At 34.2% G+C, this 22696-nt stretch overlaps 1 protein-coding gene across 1 annotated transcript in view; it reads right to left on the bottom strand.

Moving 5' to 3' along the window:
* CCDC172 (coiled-coil domain containing 172) overlaps positions 1-22696 on the bottom strand; it is a 61742-nt gene that overhangs the window by 26826 nt on the left and 12220 nt on the right. Inside the window, exons 3-4 of the mRNA XM_046652333.1 lie at positions 13330-13446; positions 11969-12134 (exon numbers count right to left, since the gene is read on the bottom strand). Coding sequence (XP_046508289.1) covers positions 11969-12134; positions 13330-13446 — 283 coding nt within the window. The remainder of the gene's footprint in view (positions 1-11968; positions 12135-13329; positions 13447-22696) is intronic.

Genomic DNA, 22696 nt, shown 5'->3' with positions numbered 1-22696 from the left:
TCTGTTCAGATCTTTTGCCCATTTTCTAATTGGATCGTTGGGTTGTTTTTTGTTGAGCTGTATGAATTCTTTGTATATTTTGGATATTAACCCCTTATCTGATATGTGGTTTGCAAATATCTTCTCCCAATTGTTAGGTTGTCTTTTCGTTTTGTTGATGGTTTCCTTTGCTGTGCAGAAGATTTTTAGTTTGATGTAGTCCCATTTGTTCATTTTTTCTTTTGTTTCCCTTGCCCAGTCAGACATGGGACTTGAAAATATGCTGCTCAGACTAATGTCATAGAGCATACTGCCTATGTTTTCTTCTAGAAGTCTCATGGTTTCGGGTCTTACATTCAAGTCTTTAATCCATTTTGAGTTAATTTTTGTGCATGGTGTAAGGGAATGGTCTACTTTCATTCTTTTGCATGTGACTGTCCAGTTTTCCCAACACCATTTATTGAAGAGACTCTCCTTTCTCCATCGTATGCTCTTGGCTCCCTTGTCGAATATTAGCTGTCCATAAATGTGTGGGTTTATTTCTGGGCTCTCAATTTTGTGCCATTGATCTGTGTGTCTGTTTTTGTGCCAGTACCATGCTGTTTTGGTTACTATGGCTTTGTAGTATAATTTGAAATTGGGGAGTGTGATACTTCCAGCATTGTTCTTTTTTCTCAGGAATCCTTTGGCTATTCGGGGTCTTTTATTGTTCTATATAAATTTTAGGATTCTTTGTTCTATTTCTGTAAAAAATGTTGTTGGAACTTTGATAGGGATTGTGTTGAATCTATAGATTGCTTTAGGAAGCATGGACATTTTACCAATGTTAATTCTTCCAATCCAAGAGCACGGAATATCTTTCCATTTCTTTGTGTCTTCTTTGATTTCTTTCAACAATGTCTTACAGTTTTCAGCATACAGATCTTTCACCTCTTTTGTTAAGTTTATTCCTAGGTATTTTATTCTTTTTGTTGCAATTGTAAATGGGATTGTATTCTTAATTTCTCTTTCTGCTACTTCGTTGTTAGTGTATAGAAACACAACCAACTTTTGTACATTGATTTTGTATCCCCCAACTTGACTGTATTCCTCTATTATTTCTAAAAGTTTTTTAGTGGACTCTTTAGGGTTTTCTAGATATAAAATCACGTCATCTGCAAAGAGTGATAGTTTCACTTCTTCTTTTCCAATGTGGATCCCTTTTCTTTCTTTTTCTTGCCTGATTGCTCTGGCTAGGACTTCCAATACTATGTTAAATAAGAGTGGTGACAGTGGGCATCCTTGTCTTGTTCCTGTTCTTAGAGGGATAGCTTTCAGTTTTTCTCCATTGAGAATGATATTTGCTGTGGGTTTGTCATATATGGCCTTTATCATGTTGAGGTATTTTCCTTCTATACCCATTTTATTTAGAGTTTTTATCATAAATGGATGCTGTATCTTGTCAAATGTAAAACACATTTGTTATGAAGCTTACATAACAAAAAAAAAAATCTCTGTTTGTGGTAATAACTTTTCCCCCACTTCTCTATTGCCTTATATTAATTTTGTTATTACTTTTATTTTACAGCTTTACTGAGGTATAATTGACACGGGGAGAACTTTTTACTTCTTCCACTGCCTAAACCCCACAAAGTTATAATCAATAGCTAGGTTTTATGGCTATGAATATTAAACAAAATTAAGATAATAAAAATTCATTCCCATCTTTTGACATGTGAGTTGTCTTTCTCATATGACTGTACATTGCTTATCATTAAGGGATATTAGCAAGCAAAGAATGTATTGTGCTTCTTATGTAACATCCAAGAAAAACTGATTCACCAACTTGGAGAAATGAGTAAGGGGGACATTTTGAGAAAAATGTTACGACAATCATTATAGTCATTACTTTGAAGCTAAGTGATGACCCTTTTATCTATGAATAACCAGATGTTTAATATGAATAAATATTTAGTAATTCCACAAATATATACTGAATACCAATTACTCCAAACTTCTAGTTGCTCAGGCCAAAAACCTTGGAATCAACTTGAACACCTCTCTTTCTCTCACACCCCACATCTAAACAATTATGAAATCCCGCTTTTTTATCTTCAAAACATATCCAGAATCTGAACACCTCTCATCAATTTGCTTGTTACATCCCTGATCCAAGCCACCATCATCTCTGGCCTCGATTACAGCAACAGACTTCTAGGCTTTCGTTTCTGCTTTTACCTCTACTAAGTGTGTTCGCAACAGCAGCCAGAGCTATCCTGTTAAAATATGTGAGACCCTTCACTCCTTTGGTTAAAACCTTTCAATGGCTTCTGATCTCACCAGAGTAAAAGCCAAAGTCTTTTGAATTGCCCATAAGGTTTTAAATGATCTGAATTCTTGTCACCTCTGTGACCTCAAGACCTCTCCTTCTACTCTAGTGACATTAGGCTCTTCACTTTTCCTCAAAATCAGATTAGGCACAATCTCCCTTCGGGGGTCTTTGTATTAGCTATCTCTTCTGTCAGAAACGCTCTTACCCTAGATATTGATTTGGCTCATTCGCTTACCTCTTTCAGTTCTTTATTCAAACCTCACCTTTTCAGTGAGGCCTTCCCAGGACATCCATCTAAAACTGTAACACATACATACACACACACACACACAGGGGTATGCCAACCCTGCCCTGAATCTTTCTATCCTCTTCCTTCTTTTTTTTTCTCCTCAGCCCTTATCACTATTTAACATATTTCTAATTAATTCATTCATTATAGTTAATTTTTATCAGTCTCCCCTACTGGAATGTAGGCTCCATGTGGGCAGGGATATTTTTTTTCCTTTTTTGCTTGCTGCAGTATCACCAATGCCTAGCACAGTGCCTGATACACAAAATGCACAAAAAATTATTATTGAATGAATGCACTAAGCAGATTTTAGAAATACATTGATGAACAAAATGGTCATAGTTCCTGTCTTTGAGGAGGTTTACACATTAGTGGGGTAGATATATATGAACCAAACAATAAAACAAGTAATTACAATACTTTCAAGAAAAAGTATAGAGAACGACAAGAGAACCAGAGGAACTGACCTAACATGGGATGAAGGGGTACACATCAGAGGAGGATTTCCTGAGGAAGTAATATTTGAGCTGAGATCAGAAGAATGATCGAGTTAAGCAGATAAAGGATAAGAAAAATATTCAAGCAGAGCATATTCAAAGGTCCTGAGGCAGGAGGAAGCATGACACAATCTAAGGAACAAAAGAGGCAAGTTGGCTTTAGCACAAAGAGCAAGGCCCACTGGGAAGGCTGGAAGGTGGGCAAACATTAGGTTGTTCAGGGATGGCAAAACAAAGTATGGAACTTGGTTTCCTCTGTTTATCATGACATTTTTAAACAGAACATAACTAAACTATGAAGTTTATTGTAATAATCTAGTACTAATAATTTCTTTTAAAAATATGAGTGTTAAGATTTTGGCAACCTCAAGGAATGAGAACAGAATCCAACTCCAGTGTTAAAAATTAATAAATCAAAGAAGATGTGTGGCAGTGGACAAAACACTCCTGAGTAGTAGAAAATAACTAAACAGCAATGGAGAGTTGTGGGTGAAGATTATTCAAAACCTAATGAAACTGGCTGACTAACCACATTATGGGCTAAAAGCTCAATGGGAAAGGTCAGAGAGGGAAGCCAAGGTGAGAGAAATCAAGAGTCAGGAAATAAGAGATGTTGTGGTACAAATGAGAAAAAGGAATGGAAGAGCCATCACTGACAGGAAAGAAGACAAACAGAAACTAAAACTCCTCTGGGAAGAATATGGCTCCTAATGTATGTTTAAAATTTGAACAACTGCTTTCTTCACCACCACCACCAGGGAGAAAAATTCACCAGAAACAGTTTCACAGGTAAATTCTTTTGAACCTTGAAGGAACAGATAATTCCAGTATTTACATTTTTCCAGCTGGAGAAAGAAAATAGCTTTTACAATTTTTCTGTTGTCAACACACACGCAAAAAAGATATCTCACTTATAAATATTGATGCAAAAATCCTAAAGAAAATATTTTTCAAACAGAATTCAGTAGTACATTAGAAGACTAAGATACCCCAGCTAAGTAAGGTTAATAATAGGATACTTATTCATAAAGTTCACTAAGTTAATAGACTAAAGTGGGAAAAGCATATATGATCATCTCAAAAGGGGGAGGGTAGGGGGGTAGGGGAGGAGGGGAGGAGGGTAGGAGGGTAGGAAGGAAGAGTTGAGAGAGGGAGAAAGAGTAGAAAGAAAGCTTCAATCTGGCATCATGATTAATAGTAAAACTCTAGAAGTACTTCCACGAAAATTAGTAATAAAGAAGGGTATCCAATATAACTACTAAAGACAATACTTGTGTCCTCCCAAGATTCCTATGATGAAATCTTCACCCCCCAGAGTGATGGTATGAGGAGGTGGGGCCTTTGGTAGGTGATTAGGTGCCCTTATAAAAAAGACGCTGAGGAGCTACCTCACCCCCTCCACTATGTGAGAACACAGCAAGGCGGCGGCAGTCTATGAAACAGGAGGCAGGTCCTCACCAGACATGGAATCTGCCGGCACCTTGATCTTGGACTTCCTAGGCTCCAGAACCGTGAGTAATAAATTCCTGTTGTTTATAAGCCACCCAGTCTGTTGTATTCTGTTATTCAGCCTGGAAAGACTAACACAGTCACTAATATTTAACAGCATTCTCTAAGTATCAGCCAGTGAAATTAACTTTAAAAATGTAATAAATATTGGTAAACAAAGACAAAACTATCATTAGTTGAATATGACACAATTACACATAGAAAACCCAGTGAAATCAGGTACAGACAATAAGAGAATTCAGTCTGGTGGCTTATTAGAAAATCAGAATATGAAAAAAAAGTATTTTACTTACAAATAACCAAAAACCAGCAAGAAAATGTAAGAGGGAAAAATCCCATTTACAGTAATTAGTAATACTTAGAGAAATATTAACAAGAAAAAGGCAAAGACTTAATTGAAATATATATCTTGCTTTTGGATAGGAAGACAAGATTGTGAAGTTATCAATTCTCTCTAAATTGATTAATAAAATTAATGCAATTCTAATTAAAATACAAGATTTTTTGAATTTGATAAAATGAGACAATTTTATCTAGGAAAATACACAGGACAATCAATCATGAAGAGTAGGGAGACAGGATTGCTCTGCTAGACATTAAATCATACTATGAAACTAGAATAGTTAAAAAACAAAGTCGACAGAGAGCATAGAGTACAGAAACACACAGACACACATATATAACATGAATTTAAGATATGATAAATGTAACTTGGTTGGAAAAGGTGAATTATGTAATAGTGTTAAAGAACTGACCAGTTATTTGAAAAAAAATTAAGTTGAATCCCTAACCTCTTACACTAAAATAAACTACAGATGGATATAAAATATAAATGGGAAAAATGAAACAGAAAATTACCATAGGTGAATTTAGGTAAACATAGGTGAATTTTTTTATTAATGTTACAAAGAGAAAACCTTTCTAAGCCGGAGATAAAAAACCAGAAGCCATAAAGGAAAAGAGTGACTAAGATGACTGCAAAAATTTAAAATTTCTGTATGGCATTCAGACACACACACATACACACACACACACTATATCAAAAAGTAAACAATAAGCTATGAAATAAGATTTATAACATGACAGAGCTAACTTCCTTAATTTATAAGAAGCTAATATAAATCAATAAGAACAAAAAATAGAAAGATAAAGAACATGAACAGACTATTCACAGAAAGAGAAATATAAGTGGTGAGTAAATTGGGAGAAACACATTCAATGTCATGTGAAATCAAAAACATTAATTAAACGAACAATGAAAATATCTTTACTACTTGTCAGATTGGCAAAAATTACAGTTATTCATAATGCCCACATTGGTAATGGGATGGGTAATAACGTAGGAAAATAATTAAACAAGGAAAGTAATATATGAAAATATTCTGTCCCCTAGGTGATCCCAACTTCACACAGTAACGTGCCCTACCTACCTTTCTTGAAGCTCTTTCTCAGACTCAGCTGGGTTTTCCCTCTTCTTGCCTTGAAAATCCTGGTGCTTCTCAAGGTTCTATTATTTTCTTTCAATAGATTCTCCCTGGGTGACTCTCAAAATTTAATAGCTCCAGTCCAAACCTCTCTTTGAGCTGTTAACTTAAATACCCAACGATCTGACATCTACACTCAAATCTTTCTCTGCTAATCCCTACTACCCTTCAGACCTCAGTCTGAAAGTCACTAGCTCAGAGAGATCTTCCTTAACGACCTAGTCCAGGTCAGACCCCCTCTATGTTCTCACATCATTTTGTACTTCTCCTCTTGAAGCAGTCATCAATTTATAATGATCTCATTCATACTGTTGGAGATAAGCATTAAAGAAAACAAAGTCTCTGCCATTATGGAAATTAAAGTTTCACATGGAAATGTTATGAAATCTCTAGAGACAGACTTTCTGAAAGTATAAATAACCAACAGTATCAGGTACCACGGAAGCAAATCTGGTAAAATAAATCCCTATTTCTGGAAGAACATAAAATAGAGGGCTCTTACAGCATTTACGGTATCAATTCTCTTTACCAATTTTATTGAGCAACAATTTACATAAATTACATCCGTCTAGAGCATACAATTCCATGAGTTTTGACCATCATATATAACCGTGAAACCATCACCAGAATCAAGAAACCGTAAATTTCCATCAATTCCAAACGATTTTTTGTGTCCCTTTGCAGTTCATCTATTCTGACCCATGCAACCTTGTACCCTGTAACCTTGCTATATTGACATTAATTTTAGTAACTGTTTTATAAATTCCTTAGTATTTTTTATGTAAACAATGATGTAATCTGCAAATAGAGGCAATTTTATTTTTATTCTTTTTGATCTTTATGCCCTTTTTTCCCCTTGTCTTACTGCAATGGCTAAAATGGCTAGGACATCCAAAGCCATTTTGAATAGAAGTAGGAAGAATGGACATCCCTGCCTTATCCTCACTCTTAGTGGGAAAGTATTTAATATGATATCATTAAGTATGATATTAGTATTCAATATTTCAACATTGAGTATAACGTTAGCTGTAGACTTTTCATACAGGTTCTTTATCAGATCAATAAAGTTCTGTTCCTGGTTTTCTGAGAGTTATATAGGACGGTATAGGTCCATTCACAGTTCCTCTCTCCACTCCTTTATGTTACAGCTGTCATATATGCACATGACACATACATACGTATTATCTCCACATACATTATAAACTCCACAAGGCAGCATATTTTCACTTTAAACAATTATACATAAATATATTTATATATTAAAAATAAAATATATAATTAATAGATTTAAGAGAAAAATAGGTATTTACTTTTATCCATATATTTGCCATTTCTCATTATTTTCATTCATTCAGGAAGATGTGAGTTTCTCTCTGGTATCATTTTTGGTTCTATTTGAAGGACTTCCTTTAGTATTTCTTGTAGTTCAGACATGGTGGCAATGGATTCCCTTAATTTTACTCTATCTGAAAATGCCTTTATTTCATCTTTATTTTTGAAGGATATTTTCACTGGATCTAGAGATTTACTTTTCTTTCAACAGTTTTTCAAAGTTTCATTCCACTGTCTTCTTGCCTTGACAGTTTCTAGTGACAGGAATATGGTCTTTTGATTCATTGTTCCATATTTTCAAGATTTTCTCTTTACTTTTGGCTTTTTGCCAGTTTGACTAGGCATGGATTTCTTTGAATTTATCCTGTTTGGGTTTGCTGAGTTTCTTGAGTCTGTAAACTAACGTTTTTCAGCAAATTTAAGAAATTTTCTGCTATGATTTCTTCAAATATATTTTCAGGCCCATTCTCTCTCCTCTCCTTCAGAGACTCTATTTACTTACTTAGCCCTTCTGAAATTGTCCCACAGCTCCCTGAGGTTCTATTTTTTGTTTTGTTTCAATTTTCTCTCTCTTCTTCAGACTGGATAGTTTCTATTGATCTATCTTCATGTTCACTGGCTCCTCTGTCAGCTCCATTCTGCTATTAAGCCTATTCAGCACCATTTTTATTTCAGATATTGTACTTTTCAGTTCTAAAATGTTCATTTGATTCTTTAACATATTCTATTTCTCCACTAAGATTACCTATCTTTTCATCTATTACAAGTATATTTTCCTTAACTCATTGAGCATAGTTTATAATAGCTGCTATAAAGTCTTCATCCAATAATGCCAACATCTACATCACTGTGGTTTTGGCATCTCGTGATTTTCTTTTGACGCTAGGTCACATTTCACTGATTCTTCATAGGTCGAGTAATTTTGGACTGCATCCTGAACACTGTGAATATCATGTCGTGGAGGCTTTCAACTTCTTTTGCTAATAGCCATCCTAATGAGTGTGAAGGGGTATTTCACTGTGGTTTTGATTTTCACTTCCCTAATGACTAGTGATATTGAGCATCTTTTCATGTGCTTATTGGCCATTTCTTTGCAGAAATGTCTATTCAAGTCCTTTGCCCATTTTTTAATTGGGTTGTTTATTTTTTTAAGTGTTGAGTTGTAGGAGTTCTTCATATATTCTTGATATTAATCCCTTATCAAAAATTTGATTTGCAAATATTCTCTCCCCTTCTGCGGGTTGTGTTTTTACTCTCTTGATAGTGTACTTAGATGTGAAAAAGATTTTAATTTTGATGAAGTATAATTTACCTATTTTTTCTTTTGCTGCCTGTGTTTTTGGTATCCAAGAAATCATCACCAAATCCAGTATCATCACCAAATCCAACATTCCCATGTTTTCTTCTAAGAGCTTTATAGTTTTTGTTCTCAAGTTTAAGACTTTGATCCATTTTGTTAATTTGTGTATATGGTGTAAGGTAAGGGCCCAACTTCATTCTTTCGCATGTGGTATCCAGTTTTCCAAGCATTATTTGTTGGAAAGATTGTCCTTTCCCATTGAATACGTTTAGCACCCTTATCAAAAATCATTTGACCATATGGACAAGGGTTTATATTTGGGCTCTGTATTCTATTCCATTGTTCTATATGTCTGTGCTTATTCCAGTACCAGACTGTTTTGATTACTGTAGCATTTTAAATCTGTGGCATTTAAGTTTTGAAATCAGAAAGTGTGCGTCCTCCAACTTCGTTCTTCCTTTTGGCTATTTGGGATCCTTTGGGATTCCATGTGAATTTTAGGATGAGTTTTTCTAATCATGAAAAAAATGCTATTAGGATTGTGAAAGGGACTGCATTGAATCTGTAGATCATTTTGGGTAATAATGTCCTCTTAATAATATTAAGTTTACAAATTCATGAACATAGGATGTGTTTCCATTTATTTAGGTTTTCCCTAACTTCTTTGAGCAATGTTTTATAGTTTTCAATGTACAAGTCTTTTACCTCCTTGGTTAAATTTATTCCTAAGTATTTTATTCTTTTTAATGCTGTTATAAACGGAATTTAAAAACAAATTTTTTTTCCTAAAAATTGTCCCTGAGCTAACATCTGTTGCCAATCTTTTTTTTTCTTATTCTTCTCCCCAAAGACCCCCCAGGACGTAGCAGTATATTCTAGTTGTAGGTCCTTCTAGATCTGCTACACAGGACGCCACCTCAGCATGGCTTGATGAGCAGTGTTAGGTCTGTGCCCAGGATCTGAACCAGTGAAACCCTGGGCCGCTGAAGCAGAACATGCAAACTCCACCACTTCACCATGGGGCCAGCCCCGAAATGGAATTTTTAAATTTCCTTTTTGGATTGCTCACTCCTAGTTAATAGAAATGCAACTGATTTTTGTGTATTGAATTTGTATACTGCAACTTTGCTGTATTTATTTATTAGCTCTTCAGGTTTTTTTGTGGAATCTTCAGGTGTTCTATAGATAAGATCATGTCATCTGGAAACAGAGATCATTTTACTTCTTCCTTTTCAATTTGGCTGCCTTCTATTTCTTTTTCTTGTTCGGCTAGAATTTCCAATATGTGCTGAATAGAAGTGATGATAACTATGACTTTTTGAAGAAAGTTAGTTTCAGGATTATCTCCTAAAGTTAATACCTATTTAACTCTGTATTTTACATGTATGGTTATTAAACAACAGTACATATCAATATCACCTAAGGGACTTAAAAAAAAAGTTTCCTGTCCTCATCAACAGAAATTCTGATTCAATAGGTCTAGGATGAGACTCAAGCATTTAAAACTTTTTTAATGCTTCCCAGATGTGCACCTGTGGTTAAGAATCTCTGTCCTACCAAATTAATTTATCTCTGAGAACTTCATTTCCTTCATTTATAAAATAAGACCAATTAAAAAGTATAATCCTTATATTTTTGAAGACTTAATTATGTGCCAGGCAGCAATCTATGTGCTTAAATATTCTTTCATTGAACCCTCACAACAACTTCGCTAAGGTCATTATTATTATCCCTCATCTTTACAGATGAGGAAACTGACGCAAAGAAAAGTTTGGCATCTGACCTAAAATGATACAACTATTAAGTGAGGAAATTAAGATTTAAATTCAGTCAACCTGATTTTAGCATTTATAATCTTCAGGATGGTAGTTTTTATATAGTATAAGCCTAATAAATATTACCTACAATAATAATTATCATATGCAAAGCACAATAATAAATTATTCATCGTGATAGCTCCAAGTCTGTAAAAAAGTTAAATGTGTTTATTATTCTCCACTTACTAAAGGCATCAAAGTAAGAGTATATTTTAGAAAAGCTTCCATTAAAAACTCATTGTCCACCTACTATCATTTATATTTTCATTCTCCCTTTCCTCACCTCCCATTGACTCCTTCTCTACTACAACCAGTGTTCTTCTACCATTCAACTCTACGATACTACTCTTGAAATGTTCTGATTATCAAATCGATGTCCTATTTTGATTCCTAATCATTTGAGAAAAACTTTTTTGCTTTTGGTTTCCAAAATATTACTCTCTGCCGGTTCTCCTCTTGCCCTCCTTGACTACTCTGTCTCACTCTTCTTCTCTTCCTTTCCTTAAATACTACGCTTTCCCAGTTTTCTGTCTCTCGTCTTTGTTCCTCCTCTATGTTGCCTCTACATGTTCCCTCTGAATGATGTCACCAATTTCTTTGGACTCAGTCCAAACATAATACTCCAGTTCTGATCTCGCTTATCAGCTTCACAATCAAATTTCCAGCTGCCACCTGGACATCAGTACCTGTTTATGCCACAGACATCACCAACTAAAAATACGTGAAACAAAACTCAATCTTTTTGCCCAGAAAAGACTATAGTTCAGACAGGCTTCTCCACCTCTGCTCTTCTTCCTGGTACCATATTCTACTCAATCTCTGAAGTTTGAAAACTGTGACTGATTCTTGACTTTTTCTATTTCTGTTTTCATCAATCAGTGATAAAGTAGTGTCAATCTTCCTTAATATCTCTTTAATTCACTCCCTCCTCTCTTTGGCAACTTCTTTAGTTCAGGATCTTATCACAGATGGCAATGACATGCATACTAGTGTTCTTGAAATGAAATTCTCCTCAACCCGCTGTGTAACCTTGTTTCCTAGTTTAAACTGGATTTATGGTAAAATGAGGATTATAGCACCAGTCTTACCCCTATTATAGCTTCTATCACATTGTACTCTAAGTATTTGCTTACATATATGACTCGTCTACTTTTTAGTTATATATCCCGTAGAGGATAGGAATAGTTCTTACCATATAACATAGTAAACAGATATTTGCTTATTGAATGAATGATCAAATGTTCATGTCACACCTATTTCTAAATAATTTGAGACTGCTCACAATAAAAGATACATATTCATTAGGACAAGTAAGATAAAAAGTTAAAAGAATAGCTATGCAATAACTCAATTTGCTTATTAAAGAGTTAAATTTCTGGAAAATCCATTGACTCAAAATAAGTTATTTTCACTAATGCCAGATAAATGAAGCCGTACTGTGTATTCATACCCCTTTTCAAAATGTTTGCCTGCTTTTCTAAGTCAGATATTTCAATCTTGACATTTTCTTTCATCAAAAGCTCTCTTTTCTTTGTTATTTCATACTCATTATTGAAGTCTGTAATTTCTTTAATAAATTTTTCCTTCTCCTCTGTTACTTTTTTCTTTGTAGCCTCCTGAAAAACAGAAATAAAAGATCAAATATAGGTGTTAATTGCAATAATATTTTTCTTTACTATTTAAAATACAATCACTGGAATTATTAACAAAAATATAAAATTATACTTTCTGGTATTATCACAGAAATGCTTTACTCCTCCAGCAATAGTAACAAAAAACTGAAGCTATTAAGCAATAACAACCAACTATTTTTACATGAAAGATTTATCCTTAATGTTTTGGGAGAATTATTGATGTACAAATTCCACCACTCATCATTATATACGTGGTTTGTGTATTAAACTTACAACCATATATGCCATTTTGTCATTACAATATAAAATTAAGTTGTAAAATAATTAAATGATGAAACTTGAAAATGAAAATCTGCACTCAAAGGAATTACTGCCTTATAGGGAAAAAAAAAAGAAAAACAAACAAGGAAAGCCAAGGAAACCTTTAAAATGCAGACAATGAAGTTAAAATCATACATTCATTTCAAATTCAGTTCTAAATAACAGTTTACATTTTATAAAATATCAACATAAAGTAGAAACAGGAATTTCCAAAAACTGTGGACAATGCTAGAACCTAAACTTTTTTAAAATGCTAAAACCTAAACATTACTGCATTTTTCTAGGAGATGTCAACTAATTATGAGCAACATTCAGAAACTGGCCATGTCATTTATAACCACTGGTGGCTGATTCTGGTGATTCTGACTTTAGATACATATTTTTAATATTTTAAAATATATTTTCTTTGAAATGTCAATTAACTACAAGTCATATGCCTAAACTGCCCTATCATTTAAAACTACTGAGCCTGTTGGCTCCGATTTATGATAAAAAGATAAACAAAATCTGTCTCTTCACCCACATCCATAAACATGCCTAAGTATGAACCTCTCTGCCTTTCAAAGGCATTAAAACCAAGGTCTCAAAGCTTGAGCAATTCAAATCAGTTTCACTGTTTCTTTTATGCTTATTATAATTGCAAATAATTTCTATATTGCATCGCTGCCAATAGGATTCTTTCAAACTACATTACCCTACCAACTGGTTTTAAATAGCACTTAATGCTTCTCCATAGCTGAACAGGACTATCTGCCAATATGCGCATGGATAATTTTCTGAAAGTACACCTAAGTATATTTAAATACTTTTTGACACAGTCAGTGAAACAGATTTTTCTAAGTGACTGGAGGCTTACAAAAGTTTGAAGAAGCATAATCCTTTGGTTTGTAATTTCACTGCACTGCCTTTCTAAGGCATTTTCATGAGTTCTCAAAAGCTGTAAGAAGAAGGACTTTTCAGAAAACTCCTGAACCTTTAAAGTGAAAAAACAAATATCAGAATGAAACAATTAATTTAGACATTTTAGGATGGCTTAATTAATAGAGACGATATATACAGTATAACATGCTTTCTGTATTAATCTTTAAAATGTAAAATAAAATTCACACTAAACGTCTTATTTTATATGCACTATCATATATTATTTTATAAGTGCTTTATAGTTACAATTTTTATAACCTCTTCCCTCAGTAAGACTATAGACTCCTCAAGGGCAGAAAATGTGTTTTCTTCTTCCATTCCAATACCTAGCACATTGGGTACTACAGCTTTTTGACTACACACATTGAAATTTGCTTCAAGACAGCTTGTTTTAAAGAACAAGTTTCTATTCTCATCATTTATAAGGAAGATATGGATGAATAAATCACGTATACAATATGACTAATAAAATAATGAGATTAAAAATCTAGAAACCACAAGCAAAAACCCAGTCCCATAACTGTAGTTATACTAAACATAACACAAATCTGCTAAAGTCCACAAATGTGTTTTGAGAACTCATTTATCTTAGAACCTCATTTGGTTCTGACTAGCAAAAGACATAATAAACATTAATATTAGATATGTAACTAATATTTGGGCCATAAAGAATAGTATCTCCTGAGACCATGAATATTGAAATGAAAGTCAGGAAGCTTTGATATATAAAAGCTAGAAATGATGCTGGACTGGAAATAATCTTTCTACTACCTTCAGGATGGCCCTCGTAAGAAAGCATCACTTCTAGTTTGGGGCTGTTCCCATCCCCACAGAGGAAGAAAAAGGAAATAAATTCAACTTAAATTGCAGAAAGCAAGATTTATGCTAGCTATAAGAACCTCCTCAAGGTGAGAGACAGGCTGTGAAATCTGTCCCAGATGATACTGAATAGTAACAAGCTTAGGAATAGTCTAGTCCAGAGGCACAGGGTTGGCCTAAAAGACATTCTGAAATAATATGGCTAAAAAATTCTAGAAATATTGGCATTAAAAAAAAAGTAGCCCAAATAAAACAGAAAATATGACCTTACATTAGTACAATATCACAGCACACGTTCCCACACCTCCAGTCCTTGGTGCTATTCTCATCAACTCTAGCTTAAGAAAGACATCAAGAGAGGAAGATTAGAGAGGCACAATTCACACAGCCAGAGAAAATCAGAAAGTACTTTTAAAATTGAGAGAAGGGAAACCAAGGCAGTTAGTAGTTTACTGAGAAGAAAGAAATTAGAAAACATATGGCCAGATCTATGAAACCATATAGAAATTGGTAACAATGGCAAAAAAAAAAAGAGTATGATCAAGAAATCTATCACATTCATTTAGAATAAGAAAATACTTCAGAGCTATTTAGTATTTATTATATAAATGAAAATAAAATGAGTTCCAGAGAAGTTAAATACTCTTCAAAGGTTATATAATTAATCAGGGGCAAACCCAGGACTAAAATCCAAGTCTTCTGACTTCCTTTCTTCTAAATCATGATGTTAACACGGAAATATTAAAACTATTTCAAAATAATAAAGAGATACTTCTTAAACTAAAAAGGGACTTCACTCTCTGATAATAATAGAAACTGAAAATATATAAGTTTAAGAGAGAGAAAAATTATCAAACACTAGGTCCATCAGAGCTTATTGAGAGAAGGTTGCCTGCAGTGTACACCTAACTCTCAGAGTTGCTATTATGGACAGTAATCATGAATACCTGCAAAACGCTTTCAGATCAAATACTGCGCTGGACAAATTCAGGTTTAATCCAATAAGCTATTTCATGTAATACGCATTTCAGAATCAAAATTCCTGAATTCTGATTCTGTTTCTGCCACTGATTTGTTGAAAAAGACCTATGTTGAAACCCAAAAATGGAGGAAATATTAACTATAAAACTGAGGAATTTTTAAATAAGCCTTACGTAAATTTATTATTCAAGTTCAGAAAAATCTTATGTTAAGGACTGGGAAATTAAGGTGTTCTGTTCCAGCTATCACTAAGACCTAAAATTGCCACTGAGCTCACGTCTTCTTTCTTAAAAGGCAGAATAACAATATTAATGGAAGCTATTAGATATTTTGGCATTGAACTATTTTACCATAACCTGAAAAACGAAAGCTATAGATCCAAGACTGAAAAGTAGACAGTTGTTCAAAAGATCTGTAATTTTCCTCTTCCCCTAAAGTCCTATGTTAATTATCCATTTTGAGGTCTTTTCTGCTTCTTTGTTCATATTATTAGTCTACTTCTCCTCTTCAGTCCCACTTTCTGTCTTACACTCTGTCTTTACTTTTCTTCCATATTTTCCTGTTTTAATCAACTTAAAAAATCCCAGAGAGTCAATAACTACAGAAAAGTTACAGTAACATTAATTTTCAAATTTACTTAGGATCTGTGATAAACACATTTAATACAAAAAGGAATTGGCAAGTAGGGGAAATTGGCATAATAGAGAAAGAGGCAGGAATGTGGGAAAGCTCAAGTCAGGAGGGTCAAAAAAGAACAGATGACTACAATATGCAGATTCACATGTTGAGGACAGCAGTAAGCTGGGGTTGCAGAAGCTACATGGGGTCTAACACTACTAAGAGAGAGCCTTCACATTTTAATGGAACTAAAGGGACAAAAACTTTTGGATCTGCCCAGTTCCTCTCTACCAAGTATAAATTATTAACTCTTAGGAACTAAAATAGCTTTTCACAACCAGCTATTTGCAGAATGTGTTTCTCATTGTTCCTTTTGTTCTTTCTGTTATCACAACTAATTTCTTAAAGTATCTTTCATATTCTTGTGTTTGAAAACCAGACCTACTGATGTGTAAAATTTAGGTAAATATTCTAAATATAATCTGAACATATTGACAAGATCACAGGATGAGGTCATTTCACAGAATAAATTATCATCAGAAACCACTCAGTTCCTCTTTGTTGCAAAAGTGATGGGTGGGGATCATAACTGGGAGATACTAGAAGAGATGTAAAATCGTGACTAATGTTTTTGAAACTACTGACTCTATCTTGTAAGTTACCCAGGGATCCTGCAGGGCTACAAACCATAAGAAAAGGGTGGGAGGTTCCTAGCAGTAGTTAGACAAATTTCTCTTTCTCATTTCTCTCTTTCCGCCGACTACAAATGAAGAGAAAATATTTGCATGCAGCCTTAAAGTTACGTTCTAGAATCAAATAGCCAAGCTTTGTCAGAAATTATTGAGTTTTGGAAAATTTTAATTTATAGCAATGCCAACATTCTGGTTAATTCCGCTTCTCTCAGCAATAAAGTTTTGTTTTTCCTTTACCTGTTTTATTCCTCTTGGGATATTTGATTTTTCACAGGAGCTTACGGTTTTCCCAGTGAACTGACTTATCCGCTCAACTAGGCCAGTTTCAACATAGCCACCATTTGTGACTCTCCACTACTCTTGCTGCCTGGCTGCCTTTACGTATTCTTCTACCAGAAGAACCTGAACGCTGAAAATGACTGAGGATTTTAAATTAACGTTTGGGTCAAAGTAAGCAAAGTACAAAGCTACTCTTGGCTGTGGTTGCTGTTGTTCACAATAATCTCCCCTTCTAGAAACTGATACATTGCTGATTAAACACTCTGCCCAATAGTATAATAGGCATCTTTACATAAGAAAACGTGAAGAGAGTTATGTAGGAGATTTCACATTCATAAGATCATGGGGAATGAATGTGTTTACTATGATCATGATAACAGACATTTTAAACACTAGAGTACATCAGTGAATATTTGTCAATAATAGATATTAAGATTTTTTAAAAAGTAGATCTATTTTTAATAAATAAACTTCTTAACCAAGGATGCAATGCTTAAAGACTCACTATGACACAGTAATGCTAACATAGTAAGCAAGGAAGGTTCAATATTAGTCCTTACAATAATGGCCTTTAGGGCTTTACATGATCTGCATTCCTTATTCCCTCTCCAATCTTATCTGCTACCAGTCTCCTCCTCAGCCACTCCTCTCCAGGCACACTGGCCTCCTTGACATTCCAGAACTTATCACGCACACTCCCTCCTCAGCTTTTGCACTGGCTGTTCTCCGCCTGGAAATCTCTTTGCCCAGACTCTTCCTGGTTTGTTCCTTCATCTCAGTCAAGACTTTGCTCATCTCTCACCTCTTCACTGGGGGTTATCAGGATGCCCAATAAGACCACTGCTATTTAAGTTTGTTCTGGAAGTTCCTATTAATGCAATATGGCAAGAAAAAAGAATAATAGATGTAATTATCAAAAAAGCTGATATACAATTCTCTCTCTCTCTTGTTTTTTTGGGCAAATGCCATTATTATATACCTAATAAATCCAAGAAAATCTATCAAGAAACTGTTAGAAATAAAAAAGAATTCAGTAAAGTGGCTAGTGACAAAATAAATACAAAAACTAAGAATCTTTTCTAGTTACCAACAGTAAACAGAAAAACGTATGGAAAAAATCCCATTCATAACAGCAAAACGAAAATAAACAAAACACAAATAAACTTAATAAGAAATATCTGACATCTATATGAAAAAACCTGTATACTGAGAAACATAAAAGATACTAATAAACAGAAAGATATGCTGCTTTCTTGAATGTGAAGATTCAGAGTTGTAAATACATCAGTTCTTCCGAAATTAGCACATGAATTTAACATAATCTTAATTAAAACCTCAATAATTTTACTTTGTTGGAATTTGACAAAATCATTCTCAAATTTATCTAGAAAAACGAGCAAAAAAAACTGTGAAAAGAATCATGAAAATTCTGAAAAAGAGATTGTCCTTCCAGAGAGTTAAAGATATTTTAAAGCTAATGTAATTAAGTGAATATGATACTAGTGCCAAAATAAATAGATTAATAGAACAGAGAAGAATATCTAGAAACAGACACAAATATATATACACACATTACTATATTATAAACAAGGCACATCAATGAGGAACATTTGACATTTACTCAGGTGAAAATAGATAAGTATTTTATTTAAAATATTAAAGAAAAGAAAACATTGTAAAACTACTGGAAAAAGACATTCTTTAAACTCTTGCAGTAGGGTGGACTTTCCCAAGCCTGGAATGGATTCAGAAACAAACAAACAAACGAACAGACTAAAAATTCCAGCAACATAAACATTCTAAACTTCGATTATAAAAAATGTCATAAAAAGTTAAGCTAGAAATAATAAAATTTGCAACTAATGACAAAGAAAGGGTAATATCTGTAACATATAAAAAGCTAGAAGTCAATAAGAAAAAGACAAGGAAAGGAAGCGTATAGGTAAATCATGAAGTACATATGAACAACCTAAGAGCAAATAAAAAAATAGAAGCAAACAAAAAAGTTCAAGTTAAAACTACGAAGGGATGTCAGTTTTTTTATATTTGTAAAAGAAATGATAATTTCTATTGTATGAGTGGTGAATTTGTGGGAATATAAACTGGAACAACTTTTCTGGAGGACAATTTGGAAATTATTAAAACCCTTAAAAATATATACCCATCAATGTAGCCATTTGATTTCTAGGACTTTATCCTAAAAAACAAGTGCACAAAGATGTATGCACAAGATTGTCATCACAGTGATATTAATAATAGTAACTTCTTCATAGTAAATATTTATCAATAGGAAATTAGCTAAAATATGGTATAGCTTATATTTAATGGAATACTATGCAATCAATAAAAATTGCTTATTTAGATATGTATTTCCTGAGATATCAAGGATATAGTAAATGGAAAAAAGCAAATCATTTAAGAAAAAATACATGCACTTAATTCTGAAAGAAAACTTAGAAAAATATTAACTACACAGTGGAACTATGAGTGTTTTCACTCTGCTTTTTTGCCTGTCTCTATTTTTCGAATAATTTGCAATAAACATGTATTACTTTTATGAAGAGTTAAAACAATAAAGCTAGTTCAATTCTGGAAAAAAAATGTCTACCGAATGTTCATCATATATAATGGTAAAAGGCCCTCAGAATTTCTTGGGAATATAACCCACTCTTCCAGTAGGGACATAAGCAAGTGATCCTAAGAAAGACAGAGAGGAGCAGGAGTTCATACTAAAAAAAAAAAAAAAAAGACCATTTTAGAGTAACAATCTGATCTATCTTCCTACTCTGGTGGATACATATCTCCCATTCCTTCCTTTTTTCTGTCTTCTCTTGGGAGGAATTGATTAGAATTTTAACCACGAGAAACTGGACTATATTTAAAGCCGTGGAACTAGTCTGAATCAAAGTAGCTGAGGTAGGCAGCCTTTCAACTTATCTTAAAATATTAATTCACATAATAACAATTCATAAGATCACATAAGCACCAAAGGCTATATGAGAAATTCTTTCCAGCAGCATCGAGACCACACACAGCTGTAAGTAGCCAGTTTGCCTTTGACCTCTTCCATTCATCTCTTCTGAACCCAACCTCTAGAGCCGACTTAAATCTACCCTTCTCAAAATAACCCCCATACTCCGAAATTATTCTTCCCCTTTTCCTCAAATAAAACTCCCATTCCCAGAGAACTGCTGATTCAGCTAGATATTAATCTGATTAGGGAAAGAGCAGTGAAGCACAAATACCGAAAAGCCAAGAACATTTTGTAACGACACTTCCTAATCTGAAAGACTTGCTGGAGAGATGCTTTCAAATAAGGTGACTTCTGTGCTATTTGACAACTCAGGAGGCAGTACCTTATTTTACTTATCACTACATCTTCCTATTCTGTCAGGACATAAAACAACGGAATGCTGAGAGTAGTGATTTCTCATGTACTGCTTTTAATGGAAGAACTGTAAAATGTCACAGATTCTTTAAAACATACATTTTCCTCCTCATAATAAGAAAATCTGGCATATGGGCAAGAAAAGATCACACCTCAGTCAAGAATACTACAAGAATACTAGAAATTGGGTTGGGGATATTCACATCAACTTGTCAACCAGCAGCTTTAGCTGTTAAGACAGTTCATTCTTCAAGAAGTCAAGAAAACAGGAATGGGACAAAGAACTATTTATATAATGTATCTGTTGGCAAACTGAGTCTGGCAGTTCTCACAGAAAAATAGCATAAACCCTACCAAAAAAATATGGTAACAGAAGAGAAAAAGAGAATTACCCAAAAGATTACAGAGAAAGAGTACTGTATATCTCTATAATATATTACGATACGGCACAAAGAGAAAAATTTTGTTAACTAATTACTTGATGTCCTCAAGAAGATGCAAAGATGTCCACAAAAAAACAAGAGCAAGTAAGGACACAAGAATGAGATAAGAATACAAGCTGAGATGAAAAGAAAGAAAATGCAAGAAATGTAAGAAAGAAAAGTAAGAAGGCAATACAGCAGAGAGTACTGAATAGCAAAAATAACACCGCAAAAGTTGGAGTCAGTGATGTAAAGTATGGAGAGTTCTCCAAGACTGCTGACAACTAGCAGATAACAGGATTGACTCAGAGCACAGAGAACAAACACCTAAGCTGTAAGGAAGAGGGGTACTTGAAAAAAACCCAGAAGATAATAGTTGAGGTTAAAATGGGCAGCTCATGCATGTTCTAAACAAAATTAATATATACAACTGTGCACAAACATGAAATTATAATGATTAAAAAAAAACAATTTCTCCAAGCTACCAGGGAAGAAAAATGAAACAAAACAGATTACCTAAAAAGGATATTTTTTTTTTGAGGAAGATTAGCCCTGAGCTAACATCTGCCACCAATCCTCCCCTTTTTGCTGAGGAAGATTGGCCCTAACATTTGTGCCAATCTTCTTCTGTTCTATAGGTGGGATGCTGCCACAGCATGGCTTAATGAGCAGTGCTAGGTCTGCACCCGAGATCCAAACTGGTGAACCTTGGGCCATGGAAGCAGAGCATGTGCACTTAACTGCTGTGCCACTGGGCCAGCCCCTAAAAAGGATTTTTAAAAATCAGGCTGACTTCAATACTTCTCTTCTGCATTAATAAATTTCAGAAGACAACAGTGCTAGATCTACAAAATTTCTAAAAACAGGTTTGAGTCAAAAATTCTGCATACAGACAAGTTTTCATTCAAGTGTGAAAACAACAGAAAGAAATTTAAGATGTTAATGGCTTAGAAAATCCATTATGCACAAATTCCTTCTGAAAAATTACTTGAACAATTACACAGAGTTGTGAAAAGATAAATCAAAAATAAGAACTCAAGAATGAGAAAGCTGAGGCATTAACAATTTTAAAGTGAAGAATTCTGGTTAATATGGTAGTCTAAGCAAATGTGAGAAAGACCCATTTTCTACTCAAATATAGAGAAATGCTGGATAAAATATAACTACATTTAAAATATGTATCATTTACATAGCTAGGCCAAAAGCAAGAGAGAAAAATCATTGTGTCAAAAACAAAGAGGTAATTCAGGGTTAGAATGGTGTGCCAGAATTCAGGGTATCTTTGAGACTGGATACGGGCATTAGAGGCTAGGTTTTTAAACGTCCACATAAGACCAAAAGTCAAGGCCAAAGGGAGCTGGAACTGGGCTCATTGGATAAAGTCAGGGATCAAGAAGGGTCTATGCCAGCCTTGCAAGTGAAGTAACCAAACTCCATCCATCGGCTTAGAGATGCAGCATGTAAGTGAACTGCCTCCAGTGAGCCATGAATGGAAGGGGAGTCATACCCGAGGAACTTCAACCCCAAGCTTGAACTGTTCATGAATTCGAGATTCAAATCTCTCTCATCCATATAGTGTAGAAACTCTCAGCTCAGAAATTAACAGAAAAACTGGTCCCGAAGAGGTGAAATCTGCAAGGACCCGGCAGCAGGGATGAAAGTGTTTCACAGGGACATCTTTTTTATGAAGGGAATGTGTGGTACTCCTAGGAAAGATGACCCCTGCTAAAGATAAGTTCACAATAAAAACTTTTAAAGTTCGTAAGAAAATATACCACTACGTAAGAAAGCCATCAGATGAAACAAGCAGAATTCACAGAAGAGGAAAACAGGAAACAGAAAATTCTATGAGAAAAATGTTAAACTAATTGATTCATTCAACAACATTTAACAGCTACTGTGATTCAGGCAGTGTTCTGGATACTGGGAATAACACTAATGGACAAAATAGAAGTATTTCTCGTGGAGCTTACATTACACTGAGGGGAGACAAATAATAAACACATCAATACAAAATACATCAAGAGGTGATAAGTGAGTGCTACAAAGAAAAATAAAGCAGAATAAAAGACAGAGCTAGAGATGGGATGCGGTGATGCTATT

The sequence above is a fragment of the Equus quagga genome, chromosome 2 (assembly GCF_021613505.1).
Source record: "Equus quagga isolate Etosha38 chromosome 2, UCLA_HA_Equagga_1.0, whole genome shotgun sequence".
Taxonomy (NCBI): Eukaryota; Metazoa; Chordata; class Mammalia; order Perissodactyla; family Equidae; genus Equus; species Equus quagga.
This window is presented reverse-complemented; position numbering and strand designations above follow the sequence as displayed.